Raw genomic sequence first — 20,463 nt, 5'->3', positions numbered from 1 at the left:
GAAAAATGGCCAGAGCTCTCCAGTTACGCCTTGGAGATTTTGTCGTGTCCAGCTGCCAGCGTTGTCTCTGAACGTGTCTTCAGTGCTGCTGGGTGTGTGCTGACAGATAAGCGCACGCGTCTGTCCAGTGACAATGTGTTCAGACTGACGTTCATCAAAATGAACAAGTCATGGATCCACAAGGAATTTACTACCCCTGTGTCATCCTGGGGAGAGTAAATGCTTGTGGATTTGGAATGTGCTTGATGCAAATCAAAACATCCTGTTTGCAACTAGGGCACAAGTGCTGCCACTGAAGGGGTGGGTGTGTGTGTGGCCCAATTTTTGGAAAAAAGGGAGACTCCGCTTGGAGTCACCCTTGCTTGCTGTGTTTTTTAAAAGGAGCCAAGATGCACAAGTCATGGTTCAGCAAAGACTTTATCTACCTACCCCGGTGTCATCCTGGGGACGGTTAGGTATGGCGTATTTTTGAATGTGCTTGATGCAAATCTAGCTGTGAAGTGTACAACTGGGGCACAACTGCTGCCACTGAAGGGGTGGGTGTGTGTGGGGCACAATTTTTGGAAAAAAGGGAGACTCCGCTTGGAGTCACCTTGCGGTGTTTTACATGATTTTAGAAGGGCATGCCATGCCTATATCTGTGTCTCCTCCTCTTTTTCCTTGTCCAGCTCTTTTGTTTTCGCATGAGTATATGTCCTTGTCACTTTCCCATGTGTTTGTGTTGTGAGTTGTTTGTCACCTTTTGGACACCTTTTGAAGGTGTTTTCTAGGTGTTTTTATGTGTTTGTGATTGCCTGCCATTGTTTCCTATGCAGTTCGAGTTCGGTTCGTCGAACGTTTGACGAACCGAACTCGAACGGGACCTCCGTTCGGCGAACCGAACTTGAGCTGAACCACGGCCGGTTCGCTCATCTCCTCTAATCACTGTGCAGGGAAAAGACTTGGCAGCGAGAATTCTATGTAAATTCATTATTTATCTGGTGACGTGTTTCAACCTCAGTTGCATTAAATATTTTTTTATTTTATTTAACACATATATGAGTACAATAAATGCGCAGGAAGAACATAGATTTTGAGACCAATCGGGGGCAGTGATGATCACATCTGTAAAGCTACTATTTCCACAGCGCTTTTCAGACATCATCATCGCTGTCCCCATTGGGGCTCACAATCTAAATTCCCTATCAGTTTGTCTTTGGGATGTCGGAGGAAACCCACACAAACACAGGGCGAACATACACTCCTTGCAGATGTTGTCTTGGTGGGATTTGAACCCAGGACCCCAACATTGCAAGACTGCAGTGCTAACCACTGAGCCACCATACAGTGCTAACCATTGAGTCACTGTGCTGCCTTGAATATCCATTTAACAGGCAGGATATACTCACTTTGGGGACATGTTACAGGTGTTCTGTCAATAGTTATGACCTCAAACCTGCTGACAGGGCTATTTAGTGATGAGCGGTTTGATACCTATCTTGCGCAGGGACCTGCAGATTGCATGGCTGAGTAATCTCAATTTTTATCCCCCCCCCCTCCGTGCTGACACAAGTGTGCATTGGGTGGTCCCTTCATCTGCAGTGTCCTGCGCTTTCTCACTAGATGCATGCTAACACCTCCCCCCTGCTCTGAGTGACAGGTGTAAGATCCAATAAGGAGAAAGGAGACCACATCCTTCACTCAAAGTGGAGTGGGGGGACATCCTGTGCAAGGACACTGCAGCTGATGGGACCACCTCCATTATAATTGTGGTTTCAGCATGAGGGGCTTAAAAATTTAGACTTGTTTCCACTGCTGTCCGTTACCTGTGTTGTGATGTCAGCAGCTTTGATCTCTCAAATGCACTAATATTTAAGGGGTTTTAAAGGGAATCTGTCACCAGGTTTTTGCCACCTAATCTGAGAGCAGCATAATGTAGGGGCAGATATCCTGATTCCAGCGATGTCGCTCACTGGGCTGCTGAAGTTTTGATAAAAATTACTGTTTTATTGGCAGTAGATTATTACTCGAGGACAAGAAACTTGCTGCCAAGTAGTCCTCCATATTAGAAGCTTACTTGCCTCTTCACAATGTAAACAGAAAGTGGTCAGTCAGCGGTTTTGGTGGGGTTATAAAGAGCTCAGCATTCAGAGACTTCCTAGATTTCCTCTTTCACACGTCCGTGTCTCCGGTACGTGTTTTCTCCATTTCCTCACGTACCGGAGACATGGGCACACGTAGACCCATTAAAATCAATGGGTCTGCGCTCACGTGCGTGTTCAGCCATGGACCGTGTGTAGCATACGTGTGCCCGTGTGCTCCACACGTAGACATGTCAGTTTTTCTCCGGCATCACGGGTGTCACACGGAACACAAACGGACCACACCGACGTGTTCCGTGTGACACGCACCGGAGAAAACACACGTGTCTGAGAAAAAAACTGTAATCAGCTTCTCCAGCCCTGCTGTCTCTGCCGCTGCTGTCACTTGCTTCCGACCGCCGCTCATTGCATATTCACTTCACTGCGGGCCGGAAGCAGCAGCAGCGGGGAGTCTGAGTCGGCAGGACCGGAGACCGAAGATCAGCACCACGGACAGCGAAGCCAGGGACAGGTGAGCAGAAAGTTCCCGTTCTCCGCGTATTATCACGGAGAACATACTTCTGCCATAAGCACGGCTCACGGAGGTAAATACGCACCTTTACACGTTTGTGAAAAACGTTCGTGATTGTTACGGATGTGTAAAAGAGGCCCGAAGCGGAGAAAACAGATTTAATCAAAACTGCAGCAAGCAGCCCAGTAAGTGACATGTCTGGAATCCGGGTCTGTGTATCTACATAATTCTAATCACAGATGGGGTAGCAAAAATCTGGTGACAGATTCATTATTCATTTTAAGAAAAACAAGTGATTTGGTTTCTCTAAATTGTATAAATTGGCTTTATTCTGAGTGGCTTTTTTTTATCATATGCAGTGTTTCTTCTGTCCTGTACGGTGCAAGACTATGCATGGGGCAAACTTGGAGGAGACAGCGAAGTCGCCCAGCTATGGGCTAGTGGTGACTCCGGGCGGAAAATCGAGCCAAATAAACCATATGCAGAGGTAAGAAAGAAATGATTTAAGAATATTGACAGCAATTCATTAAAGGGAACCTGTCATCAGAAATGTACCTGTAAACCTAAGTTTCCCCCTCTGCAGGTCCTGGGCGGCATTCTAGGAAGCTTCCTAAAGTTTTTGTGGCCCCTTTTATACCAAAATAAATACTTTATAAACTTGTACCTTTTTCGTATATAAATTTTAAAAATTATCCATGGGGGCGGGCTGCCAGGTGTCGGTTGTTGTCCTCCTGCCGATTTACGCCGCCCCCGAACGCTGAATTTCAAACCTCAGGACGCCGCCCCTGGGCGCCCATGGTCCCGCGCATGCGCTGTGCGACTGCAGCGGTGCCGTGCACTGTGTGCACGTGTGACCGCTGGTGACGCTTTGCGCGGGCACAAGGTTATGGGCGGTGCTGTGAGTGTCATCAGCAAGTGCCGCCCATAACCTCGTGACCGCACTTTCCCCTTTGCCTCCTGCGTTCTGCGCAAGCGTCTCCTCGTAACCTGTGGTGGCCTGATCCGCTCCTCCCATCTATTTCCTGCTGCAGGGCAAGATGGGAAAGGTGACGTCGGATCATTTGGCCAGCGCTTGCGCAGAACGCAGGAGGCAAAGGGAAGAGCGCGGCCACGGTATTATGGGCGGGCACTTGTGATGCATTCACAGCGCCGCCCATAATATCGTGCCTGCGACCACGTCACCAGCAGTCCTCGCGTGCACGGGACCTCGGGCGCAGTGGGCGGCGTCCTGATCTATGAAATGAAGCAATGGGGGACGGCGTAAACCAGAAGGAGGGACAGTAACGGACACCAGACAGCCCGCCCCCATGGAGAATTTACAAGAATTGCAGACAAAAAGGTACAACTTTATAAAGTGTTTAATTTGGTTGAAAAGGGGCCACAAAAAGTACAGGAACCTGCTAGAATGCAGCCCAGGAGCTGCAGAGGGGGAAACATTTAGGTTTAAAGCTCAATTTCTGATGACAGGTTCCCTTTTAAATGGATATTATTAATATTAAACTGAAGTCTTGTCCAAAAACTGTCCTCAAAAATAACACACTGTTTATTTCCATTTTTATGTTAAATGTTTTATGTTCTTTCGTTTTTTTCTTTGGTAATGTTTTTATCTTTGAAATCTCGAGCTACTTTAAAATAAAATGAGAAATCTTGTAATCTTCACATTGCCATTCTAGATTCATACATGCCATTCTTTCCCGAAATCCATGTCTTTAAAAAAAAAATAAATAAATAAATAATTCTTGTCCATCAATTTGAGCACTCAGATCTGCCCTACAGTTTAGAACAGCTTAGGAAATAAATAGTGATGGGCGAATAGTAACTATTTCTGTTCAGATGGTTACCAAATACCGGGTACTATTCTAGTATTTGTCACAAGAAAATGCACAGGTTCCCCACTGACTTGCATTAGGTTGTTATTCGTGACGAATACCGGAATAGTACTTTGGGATTCGTTACGAATAATCCGAACACGAATAGTTACTATTCGCCCATCACTAGAAATAAACTTCCACTCTAAGAAATCTGCATCTTTTCAACTTTGTTTTAGCAGCAGACCCTAATTTTTGTATTGAATCATGTAATGAGGGTGTGTGAAGGAAAGGGTGCAGGGTCGGGAGCGACAACACATGTAAGTGGTGGATCCCGTGTAATCAGCTGTGTGTAGAGGTTTTACCAACCATTGTAATCCTGTCTGTGATGATAATGAGACTTTTGAAAAGTCTTTTGTAAAGAATAGGAAAAGGGGATTTTGGGTACTCACCGTAAAATATTTCTTGGAGCCTTCATTGGGAACATAAGAAACCATGGGTGTATGCTGCTGCCACTATTCTAGGACAAAAAAAAGGTAGCTCCTCCTTCAGTAGTATAGACCCACTGATCGGAGCTGTGCTGATTATTTAGTGTGAAAGCAGTAGAAGTAACCTGAAATAAAATACAGACTGGCCCAACAGAGAACATTTAGAAATGGGCGGGTGCTGTGTCCCCCAATGCCTGCCTGTCCCTCTGTGTGGATGCCCCAAATGCTCTTGAAGTGTTGTGGGGAGAGAGTAAGGTCCGGCCAGACAGACACGGAGGACAACATTACTGGCGGACAGACCCCTCACTGTGCAACTGGTCTCCAGGTGGGAGAGCAGGGTGAGCATTTACACCCTGTCGCCCGATGAGCTGTATCTGAAAAAGGGAAACATTAATAACAAACATGAGGTAGAAATGGGGCTGAGAGCAGACCTATGTCTGCCTCCTACAGACACTAAGCTTAAACTGATCAGATCGCCTCCGGTCGGTGGGTGTATACTGCTGAGGAGGAGCTAACTTTTTTTTGCATAGTGTCGCCTCCTAGCGTCAGCCACCCTTGGTATCCTGTGTCCCCCAATGAAGTGATGGAGAGATATGAATTCTGAATTCACTTTCTGATGAGACATTCTTTTAAAGTTTGGCTTCCTAGTTCTGAAACCTGAATGCTGCAATGTGCTGAAAAACTGCCAAAGTGTTACCTTATGTACTGCTATATAAAAAAGTTTCCGAAAAGAATGAATTCTATACAATTGAATAGTGTTATTATATGTGCATTAATTTCTGCAAGTCCTAATCAGATGAATGGGACAGTCACCGAATTCTCCATCAGCAACTGCTCTCCACGTGCAGCCTCGCTGGGTGCTCCTGGGACTGCTTTACCTCCAAAAGAAATAAGGAATCAGATGAGTTAAAATTCTATGATATATTCTAAAAATGTGTAAAACGAGCAATATAAACACTGCACAAAAGTCAAATCCATGTCTTCCTAAAATGAGACTTTGAGTCAGTCACTGATCCTTACAAGCCCCAGGTGACTCGTAAGAAGACACCTATCAATGAAAGACAAATCAATGTGACAAAAATATTAATTCCTGACCCCTACTTATAGTGGAGACTATCCCTCTCTCCTCATCCCACATTACAGTACCTTGCACTAATTTTAGTAAATCTCTATTTTGTATTGACCGTTATCAGTCCCTGATCTTAATATTTTTCTTCATAGTTGTGGATGGGAACTCACCCCAAAGGCGATGCACTGATCACAGACAACCGTGTTAACCAGAAGACCTTGGGACAGTGGATTGCATCCCATCCAGATTGTCTGGGGTCGAAGGTCAGAGAAGCTTTCCAGGATCAGCTGCCTTTTCTGTTTAAAGTTCTATCTGTGAGGCTGGCACTGTCCATCCAGGCTCATCCAGATAAGGTAAGAAGAAATGATTAAGCCTACAAAGAGTGGCTCTTGTCTTTTATATATATAATACTCAAAATAATGTTTTCCTATATACTGGGAGTTATTGACTTTTCTGCAATACGAGGGGCTGCTGATAAGTCTTTGGCTTTACCCAGAAAGAAACGAGGTAGGATGATGAAACTTTACATTTATTCCACAAACTCTCCACTGATGTCATCACACTTCTTACATTCAAGTTCTGTAAGCCTAGCAAAAAAGAAGGATTTTGGTTGTGCCTCAAACCAGGCACCTGTAGCAGGGATAGCATCCGAAATGGTGTGAAATTTGGTATCCTTGAGGTGTTTCTTCAGGTTTGGAAATGGATGATAGTCAGAGGGAGCTAGATCTAGTGAATAAGGTGGGTGGTCAACTCTCTCAGCTCTGCCAGTTTTGCCGTGGTCGCTTGTACATTGAGCGGAGGCATTGTCTTGCAGGAACAAGATTCCTTTGGACAGCTTGCCGAGCCTTTGGTCCTTCAGAGTTGTGTTCAATTGGTCCAAAAGTTCAATGTCATACCTTGAGTTGATGCAGGAACCCTTTTGAAGGTAAAGGTAGTCTACTAGCAGCATGCCCTCCTTCTACCAGAACACAGACGCCATCACCTTAGTGGCTGATTTTTGCACCCTGAACTTCTTTGGATGAGGAGAACCACGGTGCCTCCACTCTTTTGACTGCTCTTTGTTTTCAGGGTCATACAAATAAATCCAGGTCTCATGCATAGTGACCAGTCAATCCAAGAAGTTCTTATCAGTCTGGAAACGCTGACAAATGGACTGGACAGTTTTCATCCGCACGCTTCTTTGATCTGTTGTCAAACATTTGGGGGCAAACTTTGCAGATAGCTTCCTCATGTCCAAATGTTCATGGATAATGACACAAACACGTTCATGGGAAATCCCCATGATGTCTGCTATTGCTTTAGCTGAAAGTCGTTGTTTCTCCAGTATGAGGTTGTGCACAACATCGACGATTTCCGGAACAACAACAACAACTCTCGGTTGTCCAGGACGTTCCTCATCATTGGGGCTGAAGTGGCCGTTTTAAATTTGGCAACCCAGTTCTTAACGGTGGAATATGAAGGGCATTGATCCCCCAATGTCTGTGACATATCACCATGAATATACTTTGCGGACTTTCCTTGCAGAAACAAGAATTTTATCACTCCTCTGCTCTCAGTTGCTGTGAATTTCGCATTAGACTCTGCCATTTTGTTTTCGTGCGTACAACACTTGGTATAAGCAACACACAAAATTTTGAAAACCTATACAGTATCAGACATATACAGTGTAAGGCTTTCATGTGATGTAACATTCGTTACCAAAGAAACAAAAAAAAAATCACAAAGCCAAAGACTTATCAGCAGCCCCTCGTAGCTAACAAAATGCAGTTGTAATTATTAGTGATGAGAAAGCACAATCGTTCTCGGGTGCTCTATACTCGTAATGAACAGTTGGACGCTTGTATGGGCGCAACTCAAGCACCCGTGTATAATGGAAGTCAATGGAGAACTCGAGCATTTTTCTGAGAAATGTTACAAAAAATGCTCGACTTCCACATTGACTTCCATTGTACTTTAGTCGCACCCATCCGAGCATCAGCTGTTTGTTACTAGTACCGAGCACTCGATCATGGTAGTGCTCGTTCATCACTAGTAATTATCAATATGGCAATGTGTTGGGGTAGCCTGAAGGCAGGAAATGTGTTTAAAATATGAATTGCTCATCTATTTAATCCCCAACCGCTTAAGTGACCTCATTAGTGGTCCCCATTGGTCCTGCAACAATGTCATCATGTCAATCATTCACATATCTGGCCTCAGTGATCACACTTGCATGTATAGAACATGACTGCAGAGGCAAATGATTATCTGCAGCAGTCATCTGAATGACTGGCATGAATTGCAAAGTAGGACCAGTGGTCATTAAAGGAAAGGTGTCGCGTTTTTTTATTTTTGTATTAATAGTAGTGATTATGAAATAAAGTATTTTAATACAAAATTAAATTCACTGTTTTAGTTTTTTTTTTTAATTCTAGTTTTCCTTAAACACTGGGGCTGCCATCTTGGATTTGCTGTGTGTACCGACAGTTACCTCAAATACAACAGCCCCTGTGCATAAGTGACAGTTGTCGGGCTCCGACCCTATACTTTACACAGTGACCTCTTCTACTGTGATCTGGACATGCTGCATGGGCTGTCCCAATAACAGCAGAGGGAGGAGATCACCGCCATCTTTATGGAGCTCACAGCGTTTGCTGTGTGCTTCACTTTCCCCCTGTCTACCCTCTCATCTCCCCGCCGCTCCCACCGTTCTCATGTGCTCACCTTCGGACCTCCGCTCCTAGCAGCTCATTGGAGCACAGTATACTGATGAGTGCAGTATACTGCGGAGCGCCGTGGCGCACTATGCCAGTGGTCCTCGGTGATACTTTAGACATTAGGAATACCTTTTGCGGTCACCAACAAAATGGCTCCGCACTGTGATCCTAAACTTCATCTTGCCTTATCCTGTTCGAAACACCCAGATTGGGAGAGGAAGGTGTGACATCACACACAGGAGAGCAGATTCTGCCCACTTTTACTGCAGTTGTAATGTGAGCTAGTTCTACAGTAGGATTTCAGCAGCTGCTCGCCCTAGTGTTTAAGAGCCAAACAAAATCAAACTTTTAATTTTGCTCAATTAAAAAATATTTAAACAAATCATTAATACTTTACGTTTTTTCAGTTATTGAATTTCTTCTCTTAGCTTTTTTTTTTGTTCTAAATCCGAGACCACCTCTGCAAAAGGAACAGTGATCATCAAGTAAATGGGGCCAAGCTGTAAACAAACACAAAAATCCATGGAAAAAGGAGACTTTCTTTAAAAGAATCGTGTAATATGAAAGTGATCTTTGATTTCAATAAGGGTTTATGTTTAAAATAAAAAAAAAATAAATTCTACTTTTGCATAATATGATATACCATATATTTATTTTTCATCTAATATATGTGTGTGTCCGTGTGTGTGTGTGTGTCCGCTAAAGGAATCCGCACCGTTGCATTTACAATCACAAAATTTTGCACACACTCCATGTGACTTAGGGAACGTCATAGACCATGTTTGCAAAACAAGAATGCTGCGGAGACACCATCACATGTTTCTCAACACTGGCAGGAATCTAGCCAGGTCTTTCACCGGGAAGGAACGAACACGGGAAGGGCAGTCTCCAGTCAAGGAAACCGCCTATGCCAAACATGGTATCCATCCACAGACAGCTGTTTCGGGGTATTTGCCCCTCAAAGACTATGTTTGGGCGGGAAAATTTAACCCCGCGCTTTAGTTACACTCCAAAAATCCTGCATCCATTAAACTGAATGGAGGTGGGAGCTACAGGCTATTAATAGCAACTGTCAGTGGTTGATATAGGAACAAAATAAACTGTTAGTATAAGAAGCTTATGTGTGAGGTAATAAGATGTCGGTGGGGAGACAGAAAGTGGTAGCCCTGGAAAGGGGCAGCCCTGGAAAGGGACAGCCAGAACAACACACACATAGACAGACACAGAGATGGAGACAGACTGATACAAATACAGACAGAGACACACAGACAGACAAGGAAAGAGACAGAGCGACAGTTACTATCCCGGGCAATGCCCGTGTACTACAGCTAGTATATAATATATATTAAACTGGCCTCTATAAGGTTAACCTGTTCTTGACTGCCCAATGTAAATAAATGTCAGCTTCTGCTGGACTTTGTGCAGCAGCAAAGTTTTTCAATGGTCAGGAGGGGATAAGGACCCCCAGAGCCCCGCAGGCGCCAGAATTCATGTGCAGAGCGGTAGTTCTGATCGGAGACATCATCTGGACCTGAATGGCTCATTTAGTCAGATCTCAATGATGTTAACCCTTTGCTATCTTCTATATGCCGTGATCCATAGCGCTCGCGGCATATAGTAGTGTGTGAGAGGGAGTGCGCTCCTTCTCTCACCCCTCCGGCACCCTCGTAACCTGATTACTGGGATATTGAGGGTTGACATGGCAGATGGAAGCCAAATGATGTCCTGCGGCTCTTCCAAGTTCGGTGGCATGTCAGACCAAGCTAGCAGAAAGTGCAGTACTGACAGGTATAATGTATTGCCATGCTTGTGCCCGACAGTACATTACACCAGGCATCAGACTAATAAAGTTAAAGTCCCATAGGGAAACTAAATAAAAAAAAAAAATCCCAAAATAAATAACAAAAAAGTGAAAAATAAAATTCTACCAATACATTTATTTATGTAAAAGCAAAAATGTACATATTTGATATTGCCATGGCTTGACCGATCTGATCTATAAAACTATAACATAACTTAACGACTTTTGTGAACGCTGTAATAATAAATAATGTGGCAAAAAAACATGCTTTTTCATCATCTTGCCGAAAAAATAAAAAAAAGGTTGATCAAATTCCTGAACGTAAATAAAATTGTATAGCGGAAAACGTCATCTTGTCCCATACAAAGCAAGCCGCCATACGACTGTCGGCATTAAATTAATATGCTATAGCTTGAAGAATATAGCAATGCGAAAACATTTTAATTTTTTCTCTCTAAAATTGTTTTTGTGTAAAAGTGCCAAAACTATAATCTTACTGACTTAAAGATTAAAGCTAGGGCCACACTAGCGTATAGCATCTGATGCGAGAACATCTGATGCGATATTCTAATAACCCCCGACTCCCGCTCTGCTGCGAATGTAAGCAGAGCGTCATTATACTGTGATCCGATCTTTTGATCAGATCACAGCTTCAGAGGAGATGTCATCCGAGTACAGTCCGATGGCTCACTCACACCCATAGACTTGTATAGGTGCGAGTGACACATCTCTCGCTGACACGCGCAACATGCTATGATTGTTTTCTCGGTCCGATTAGGGCTGAGAAAAAAAAAAATCGCCAGTCGGATCAGTCCCGTAGAGTAGCATTGGGCCAAGTGGAATGTGATTTTTTTTTTTTTTTTTTTTTTTTTTTTTTTTACGCATCGTGTTCTAGGTCTAAACCTGTCATTACTTGTACCAAACAGTGAACAGCGTGTTTAAAAAGAAACAAATCCTGAATTGCTGTGTCATTCTGGCTCCCAAAAATCGGAATAAAACACGATCCAAAAATATGTGACCAAAAAATGGTACAGATAAAAACGTCAACTCGTCCTGCAAACAAAACAAGCTTTCACATGACTGTTAAAAGAAATAAAGAAAAATTATAGCTCTCAAAATATGATGATGCAAAAACTTTATTTTTTTTCCAACAAAAAAAAATTTTTTTTAATGTTTGTGATAGTTGCCAACCATAAAAAAAAACAAAACAATGTAAATCTGGTATCACTGTAATGGCAACGACCGGAAAAATAAAGGTGTCTAATAACTTATACCACACGGTGAATGGTGCGATTCTTGACTTTCTGTTGATTAATTAATTCTTCCTCCCAAACATCAGTAAGGCTCAGCTCACATTTATCCTGTGCTCTACACCGAGCAGCAGGGTATACATGTAAATCTCTGAAATGTGTGATTCAGATGAACACCACTGACAGAACATTCCATATAATGAGGCCAAGGGAGTCATTTTGGACTGTCTGCTTATGATCCGGCAGTTTCCATCTTTTCAATGGTGTATAAAAGCGTGGTCGGCCACGGTTTTGTGCACTTGTGATGAGGATACTGCTGAACAAAGGCTAGATGGAGTCCAGAGTAACTCTGCTGCCTCATTCTAGTGACTGGATCTATTGGAGGTGTTATCGGAATTCTTTCATTCAGAGATTTCGATGAAAACCGTGATGTAAGTACTCAGCATAGAGCACAGGATAAATGTGATCCAAAATGTTGAAATGTTCAGAATAACCTCTTCAACTTGGTAAACAAAAACAAATCACCACTCGGGTCTGTCATCTAACAATGGAAATATAGGGGGTTGTCTCTTTACTGGTAGCACAAAGGCTCTGAAATGGTGCTATGGCTCCCCCAAAAGAAATCCAGCAAAACTTACGCTTCCAAATCCAAATGCCCGCGTGTCTCTGCGTTCAGGTGGCTTTGTCAGGGCGGCGACTCGCGTTGGGTTACATAGCCTCCATCCCCAGCCTGTCATTGACCTCCTTACAGCCTTCTGCCCTTGCTAAGGGTAACATCAATGTCTGCATGCCCTAATTTGGGAGTTCTAACCTCGGGTATAGTATTTCCTGACCCTGGGCTGACTCCGACCTGTCTCTACCACACAATAGTTTCTTCATACTACTTTGTAGTGGATTGGGTTTCCTATTGAGGGTGATTTACATCACTATTACATACATAACTATTGTGATGTTCCATTATTATATTGTGGTTTTTGAGGCCACTATCATCTCCCTTGTGAGACACGTGTGTGTGTGTGTGTGTGTGTGTGTGTGTGTGTGTGTGTGTGTGTGTGTGTGTGTGTGTATGTATATATATATATATATATATATATGTTTTCTGCTGCTGTATTTTGCTATTCATTGCTGTAGGGGTCTATACTGTATAACTGCACTGTCAATTGTGGTTATTACTTATGGCAATTATGTCCTACATTGGGGGTTTAGGGGGCTTATTTGTGTCATTTTAAATGTTTTTAACCTTGTTTGTTGTGTTTGACATTTAATAAAGTTTCATAATTTTAAAGGGAACCACAGGGGCGTGCTACCATTCTATGTGGGCCAACTAGCTAAGGTGAGAAACGCCCTTGGGACTAGTCCCCTCGCTCATTAGCATAAGATATAAGATCTTTAGAAATACTTTTTCTAAAGCTCTCTTTATCTATGCTAGTGTATACAGGGACGGTTAAGCAGGGATTAGAAATATACACCCAGAGCTGCTCGTGGTTCTGGGTGCATATTGCATCTGACAGGTTCCCTTTAAAGGGGGTCTCCTGTAAAGAGAAGTTACATGTCCGTAGGATAGGTGTTCTCTTACTAATAGGTGGCAGTCCTACTGCTGGGAACATTTAGCAGACTGAGGCTCTTTTATCCTCTTCAGAATGTTTGTCCAACACGCTCTTCATTCTCTGAGAATTCTGGAGTAAACCAAGAGCTGCCATTGACAGCCCCATAGAGAATGAATGGAGCGTCCGTCCGGCATGTGCACTGCTGCTCCAATGTAATATGGAATAACAGGTTCCTCGTTCAGCTGATCAGTGGGGGTCCCAGCAGTCAGCCCCTCACAAATCTAGCAGTTATTGATAACTTTACTTGACAGCCCTCTTTAATGGATCTAATTTGTATTTTTCTTGTCTTTCTAACATGAATGTTTTCCATTCTCCTGTTTGTTTTTGTCCATATTACTTTCTTCTTTCTGCTTTATCATTTGTTGTTCTAACCCCTCAGTCTTCTCTTTTTCCCCTCTCATTTTCTTTATACCTAGGCGCTGGCCAAGAAGCTGCATGCTGAATTTCCTCAGCATTATCCTGATGACAACCACAAGCCAGAGATGGCCATTGCTCTCACCCCTTTCCGGGGTCTTTGTGGATTCAGACCTATATCTGAGATTGTAGGGTTCTTGCAGGGTACGCATTTTACACCGGTGATGGTCACCATTACACTGTGCAGATATTTTGGGAGTCTTGTATTGTAATAGAATACAATATATATATCTATATCTCATCTTTATGGATGGATATTATCAGACAGTGGTTGTAGAAACGAGCACTTTTACAGTTGTATGCTTCATAAAATATGCAGCTGATCTTAAGCCGATCTGCACCGCAGCGTAACTGCATGCATCCTGCATCCCCAGCACAATCTATGAAGATTATGCAGGAGATGTGCGCCCGTGGCGTATTAGAGCGCAGCGCTTCAGCTGCTGCCCGAAGCGTGCGTTCTAAGAATGACATGTCACTTCTTCCGTGCGCTTTGCCTGCATCGCCCGCTCTGTCTATGGGAGGGGCTGCACTCAGAGTGCATGAAATCGGCTTTTTTTTTTTTTTCTTTCATTATGGACTCTTTCTGCAGCGATTTGAAGCGCACGTGTGCTGTTCAAATCGCTGCAGAAATTTCTGCAGGGACAGAAAACAACGTGCGCACATAGCCTAAGACTTTTTTTTCCCCACTTGATTACAGCTTGTTACCCAAGAGACCGGCCACGGCTGCAGTCTAGTTTGTATGCATTGCGCTGAAGCTAGCCAGGATTAGGAGAACTGCGTTCTCTAGTTTCAGAACAGTGCTTACAAGTACAATAGAAAGTTTTCTGTAAGCATAAAGGGAATCTGTCAGCAGGTTTTTGCCACATAATTTGAGAGTAGCATAATATAGGGGCAGAAATCCTGATTCCAGCGATGTGTCACTTACTGGACTGCTTAGTGTAGTTTGGATAATCTACTGTTGAGTAAACAGTGATTTTATCATTAGCAGACTTTTTGCCATGCTGCCAGGTAGTTCAGCATATTCATGAGCTCTGTATAACTGCTAGATCTGCAGCAGAGAAAACATTGATTTTATAAACATGACGCAAACAGCGCAGCAAGTGACACATCACTGGAATCAGGGTCTCTGTCTCTACATTATGCTGCTCCCAGATTAGGGACAAAAACCTGATGACAGATTCTCTTTTAGCATGTTCTGCTGTCTAGCAGCGGTGGTCGGTCTCCATGGAAACAAGCACGTAAAGAAGTGTTAATATTCAAGAACGACTGAAAATTCTATTAAGCAGTAAATTTCAAAATTGCTTTCATTTTAAGCACTATCCATCTATGAACATTGGAATAAATCCTTGGACTGTACCACAGGTATTCCAGAAAAAAAAGGAATAGAACGTGCGGAATTAGGAAACCTACCCAAATAAAACGTCTTTACACATGGGCAAAACATGAAAATTGCATTTTCTCATTGATGGCTGCATCTCCGCTTAAAGGCTTTCCCTCCGTTACTTACTAGGGATTCCAGAGTTTCGCACACTTATTGGTCAGGACGCTGCACGACAGCTGGAGTCCAGCGCAGAAGATCCCAGTAAGGCCGCAGAGCAGCGGAAAGCGCTGCAGCGATGCTTCACCTGCATGATGCAGAGCGGCAGGAAAGAATGTGCAGAACAACTTAACCTGCTGGTGCAGCGTGTAACGCAGCAAGGTACGGAGACTAGGCAAACATGGCCGGCTGGATTCCCGCATGCTGTAACAAGTGCCACTTTGATGGCATGGTTTATGCCGGGCAGTGAGGCTACTGCGGTGTGGCATGTAACTGTGGGTGTGTTATGTAAGTTATTCCTGCCAGGATGCATTAGGCCCATTCTGTATGTATCACTTTGCATTCTATCATATCATTACTAATTATTCCTTCTTACACAACGGTTCATATTTCAGTTCAAAGAGCAGAAGATGTGTCGTTCTGTATTGGGGATCTGCTCCTCACCCTGCACTCGCAGTTCCCTGGAGATATAGGCTGCTTCGCCATCTATTTTCTCAATGTGGTGACTCTTCAGCCTGGGGAGGCCATGTACCTAGGAGCCAATGAACCCCATGCGTATCTGGAGGGAGGTGAGTAACTACAATAACCTACTTCTTACATGGAAAACCGCCATAGACAGCGATTTTGCTGCACATAAATGTTATTGTTTTGTTTTTGTACAATTTTGTTTCAATGTTTCAGGTAATTTTCTGAAAACTGCAATGACTATTCTATATAATAATAATAAACTTAGAGGATTCCCGCAAAAGTAAAGTGTATTATGTCTTATTTACCTGTAGATATAATGCTTGTATGGGAAACATTAACCTGAGTCAGAAAAAATGGTGCCATTTCTGCAAAATTGTCAAAATGAGGCAGATTGCACAATATATCTGCAGCTACTAGTTCAGTATATCAGATTAATTGTCCTGTCATTTTGTCAGTTTATGGATGGAACACGTCTACACCAAAATTCTGCCCAAAAAGGAACAGTGTAAATGATTCCTTTCACCAAGTCTCATTCAATAGATTTCTAACTCGCATACCGTGCCTCTCGCCACAAATCAGAACACACAATGTGAAGAGCTACTCGTGGTTCTATAGACTAGCAGCAATCATCTGGACTCCTAATTCATGTCTAATTCTGTCCAATTGCTAATTGGTGGTAAAAATAATGTCAGAATTAAGCTCACACATTGTAAAATAAAATGTTAGGGTATGTGCCCACGATCAGATTTTGCAGCTTTTTGGACGCAGCATTCTTCAGCTGCATCTTAACCTGCTGCGGTGTACAGTACAAGCAGAGTGGATGGGATTCCTAGAATTCCCGTGCCCATTGTGCTTGTTTTTTCTGCAGCAAACACTGACCTGTGGTGCGTTTTTCCAAACCGCATGTCAATTGTTTGTTGTCGAATTGCTTGCATCCTCCATAGGAAGAACACAAGTGAGAGACAGCAGAGCACTGAACCCTGATCGTGGGCATGAGTAGCTGCGGTCTCCTGGGTTCTCCTGCGGAGGAGACGCGCGGCCCTGCAGGTCAGGACCCACTGTGTTCTGATCACAGCGAGTCCTGATCGTGGGCACACACCCTTATAGTTCTGCATTTAGAATACCTCCAAACCGCTAAAGAAGATAAAGCAATGAGGCTTCAAATTTTCGGACCTTTTTCCTGTCATATTGTCTATATGTCAAGTAGGAATTACATGGGTAAAGCAACCCAGAAAATTAAAGCTGCTGCAGTGCAAGGGTTAGAAAATAAATATAGTGCCAAGTAGGAATAAATGTCGGTACTCTCCACAGCTGATGAAGATCTAAAAGAAGATTGAAGGAACATGATTGGTAGTGACGCGGTTTATTTTCAATGCGTTTCAAAGTCGTCTGACATTTTCATCAGTTTTTGTTCCTGATGAAGTCATCGGATGACTTTGAAACGTGTTGATAACAAACCGCATCACTACCAATCCTGTTCCTTAAATCTTCCTTTAGATCTTCATCAGCAGCAGAGAGTACCCACATTTATTCCCACTTGGCACTTTATCGTTTGGTTTTTTTTGGTTTTTTTTTAATACCCCTGTTGCTGTAGCAGCTTTCATTTTCTTGGTTCTTTAAGGCTACATGCGCACACTGCAGTTTTTTATGCACACAAACTGCAACTAAAACTGCAAAGAAAACTGCATCTTGTCAGAGAGCCTGGAAAGGTAAAAAAAAAAAAAAACGCTTGTAATGTAGGTGGGTTTTTGTTGTTGCGTTTTTTAAAGGAGAAACAAAATATGATAGAATAATGGATAGAAAAAAAAAATAGAAAGAATAGCTAGATGGATAGATTGATAACAAAAACAAATAGATTAGATAATAAGAAAGAACAGAATACACAGAAATAACAGAATAGCTTGATAGAGGGATAGGCAGCTTGGCTAGCTTGTTTTTGTTTTTTTTTGTTTTTTTTTGGGGGGGGGTAAAAAAAATGATTTGGGGTCCCCCCTTTTTCATATCCAGCACAGAAACAGCTGCAGCCTGCAACCCTCAGCTGTGTGCTATACCTTGGCTGGTTATGAAAACTAGAGGGGATCCCACACTTTTTTTTTTTTTTTTTTTTTTTTTTTTTAAATTATTTGATTAATTAAAAAAAAAAAAAAAAAATTGTCTTGGTGTCCTCCCCCTATTTTTCTAATACCAGGCAAGGTACAGCAGAAAACTGGGTTCTGGATCCAGCTCTTCCCGATTGCCCTGGTGCGGTGGCAATCGGGGTAATAAGGAGTTAATAGCAGCCCATAGCTGCCAATAAGCACTAGGTTAGTGTGATGTCAGGTGTCTGAGATACCTGCATCACTAATCTGTAAGTGAAAGTAAATAACCAAAAACAGTAAAAAAAATCCTTTTATTTGAAATAAAATATAAAGCCACCCTATTTCACCACTTTATTAACCCCCAAACACCCCTCCAGGTCCAAAGTAATCCACACTAGGTCCCATGACACTTCCAGCACTACTACATCCTTGTCCTGTCACAGCGAGCAGCCATACAGCATGGCTGCCAGCTGTGAGTGCAGACAGAACTGCAGCGATCAGAATGAACTAGGGTGAACCCCTGACATCACAGCTACGGATCCCGCAGTAGGGCGTGTGTCGCAACAATGACGTCACAGGTTCACTGCCGTGAGTTTCAGGCAGCTACTGAAGTGAGCCTCGCGATCGGCGGTGCCGTACCTTACTTGAGTCCTCCAGCTGCGGCTCACTTCAGTCATGGCCTGATTTGCGGTCACAGGTGGAGGTCTCCAGCTGTGACCGCAAATCACCTGAGTGATGGCACCACTGATCATGCAGCTCATGTCAGTCACTCGAGTGATTTGCTGTCACAGGTGGAGGACTTCATCTGTGACAGCGGCTAACCTGAGTGATGGGCACAGCTGATAGTGACTCACTTTACTGGTGCTGTAGCATGTAGACACTCCACCCGTGGCTGTGATTGGTTGCAGTCTGACAGCTGTCACTCAGCATAGGGGTGCGTCTGACTGCAATCAATCACAGACGTGGGGAGGAGTGAATATGTATGAGGCTAATGAGCGGGTCCAGAAGATGATGAGAGACAGCCGGTGATCGGTGGGTATGTAGTTAGAGAGAGAGAGCGAGTGAGAGAGACACCCGATATGCCAAAATCATTCCAGCATTTTTGTCAAGTTGGTGAGCTGCGTTTTTGTTGACAAAACCGCATGCAAAACGCACCAATTTGATATCATGCGTTTTTTATGCCCTCATTGATGTCAATGCGTGACAAAAACGCAAGAAAGAATGAACAAACTTTTATAAAAAAAAAAAAAAAAACCTGACAAACTGCAATGTGCGCATAGCAAATCTGACTTCTCATAGACTTTGCTGGGAGGTCAGATGTCAAAGTTCTGACAACAAAACTGCACCAAAATACACAGCGCGCGCATGTAGCCTTACATGTTGTGTACTACACAGCTGAGCCAGGTGATCACTACCGTTTACCAGTATTGTCATTGGTCATCGGATAAATCTCTTTGTGCTATTTTGTTCCTTAGTTTTAGCTCCATTTTGAGTGTTCTGGCATATGAAAAGGTTACCACTATACCCCCACTACGCTTGTCATTTCTTCCCTTATGATTACTAGAACATAATCCGAATGTGGAAAGAAAAATATGTACAAGTTAACCATACTGCCTCAGATATGACTGCAGGCTAAGGCCCCTTGCACACGTCAGTGATTCTGGTACATTTGTGCTTTTTTTTAAACATACCAGAATCACTGACATACGCAGACCCATTATAATGAATGGGTCTGCTCACACATCAGTGATTTTTCACTGTACCCACGTGTGCGTGATTGCCGCACGGAGACCTGTCCATTTTTTTCTGGCATCACTGATGTTCCACGGACCACGCAGTGGTGTGGTCCGTGAAACACGTGCCAGAAAAAAACATGCTTTTAAAATAAAAATCATTTTTACTCACCTGGCTCCAGCGACGCTCTCTGCAGCCTGTTCTCCCTGCTGCTTCTGAGCCGGCTCATTACTGTCGCGCATATTCATTATGCACGACACAGCCGACCCGGAAGCAGCTGCTGCGGGGGTCAGCGCCGACCGGATGCTACACCGCGGGAGCAATCAGCACCATGGACAGCGGGAGCGGGCACAGGTGAGTTGATTTCTAAATGCAATCACGGACCACGGAGAACGGAGCCCGGATTGCACTTAGACAACCCACGTGTGCCGTGATTCACGGCACACGGAGGGACATGTGCGTGTTTTACACGCCAGTGAAAAACGTCAGGGTTTTTCACTGACGTGTGAAACGGGCCTTAGGCTGAGTATTATTACCATTACTTAACTGATAAGGTGAGTGTGTGATAGATAGGTAGGTACATACAGTACAGACCAAAAGTTTGGACACACCTTCTCATTCAAAGACTTTTTCTTTTTTTTCAGGACTTTTTTTTTTTTTTATCAGATACTTTTTTATTAAAACAGAATACATACAACAGAATAACAAATCGGCATCCAAATTAAATTTATCACATCTATTACCCCTTTAACTCCCCCTCCCCCACCCCGGCAGCAACACTTCTCCCCGATACTACATCCCATTTAGTACACACTTAGAATACCCTCCAACTGCAGTATAGCAACCCTCCCCTTCACCCCGATGTGCAGGAGGAACAACTAGTAACACAAATAAAACAAAACACACACATCAGAGGTCTCC

The 20,463-nt window shown here is 43.4% G+C and overlaps 1 protein-coding gene across 3 annotated transcripts in view; it reads left to right on the top strand.

The window, feature by feature from the left end:
• The window catches only part of MPI (mannose phosphate isomerase), a 51,345-nt gene that overhangs the window by 18,224 nt on the left and 12,658 nt on the right, over positions 1 to 20,463 (top strand). For all 3 annotated transcript variants that reach the window (XM_075345600.1, XM_075345599.1, XM_075345601.1), the window contains exons 2-6: positions 2,952 to 3,079; positions 6,110 to 6,310; positions 13,728 to 13,869; positions 15,236 to 15,424; positions 15,658 to 15,831. In XM_075345600.1, coding sequence (XP_075201715.1) covers positions 6,116 to 6,310; positions 13,728 to 13,869; positions 15,236 to 15,424; positions 15,658 to 15,831 — 700 coding nt within the window. In that variant the 5' untranslated portion in view covers positions 2,952 to 3,079; positions 6,110 to 6,115. The remainder of the gene's footprint in view (positions 1 to 2,951; positions 3,080 to 6,109; positions 6,311 to 13,727; positions 13,870 to 15,235; positions 15,425 to 15,657; positions 15,832 to 20,463) is intronic.

Source organism: Anomaloglossus baeobatrachus, chromosome 4 (genome assembly GCF_048569485.1).
Source record: "Anomaloglossus baeobatrachus isolate aAnoBae1 chromosome 4, aAnoBae1.hap1, whole genome shotgun sequence".
NCBI classification, from domain to species: domain Eukaryota; kingdom Metazoa; phylum Chordata; class Amphibia; order Anura; family Aromobatidae; genus Anomaloglossus; species Anomaloglossus baeobatrachus.
Note: the sequence above shows the minus strand (reverse complement) of the source record. Positions and strands in the feature narration are given on the sequence as shown.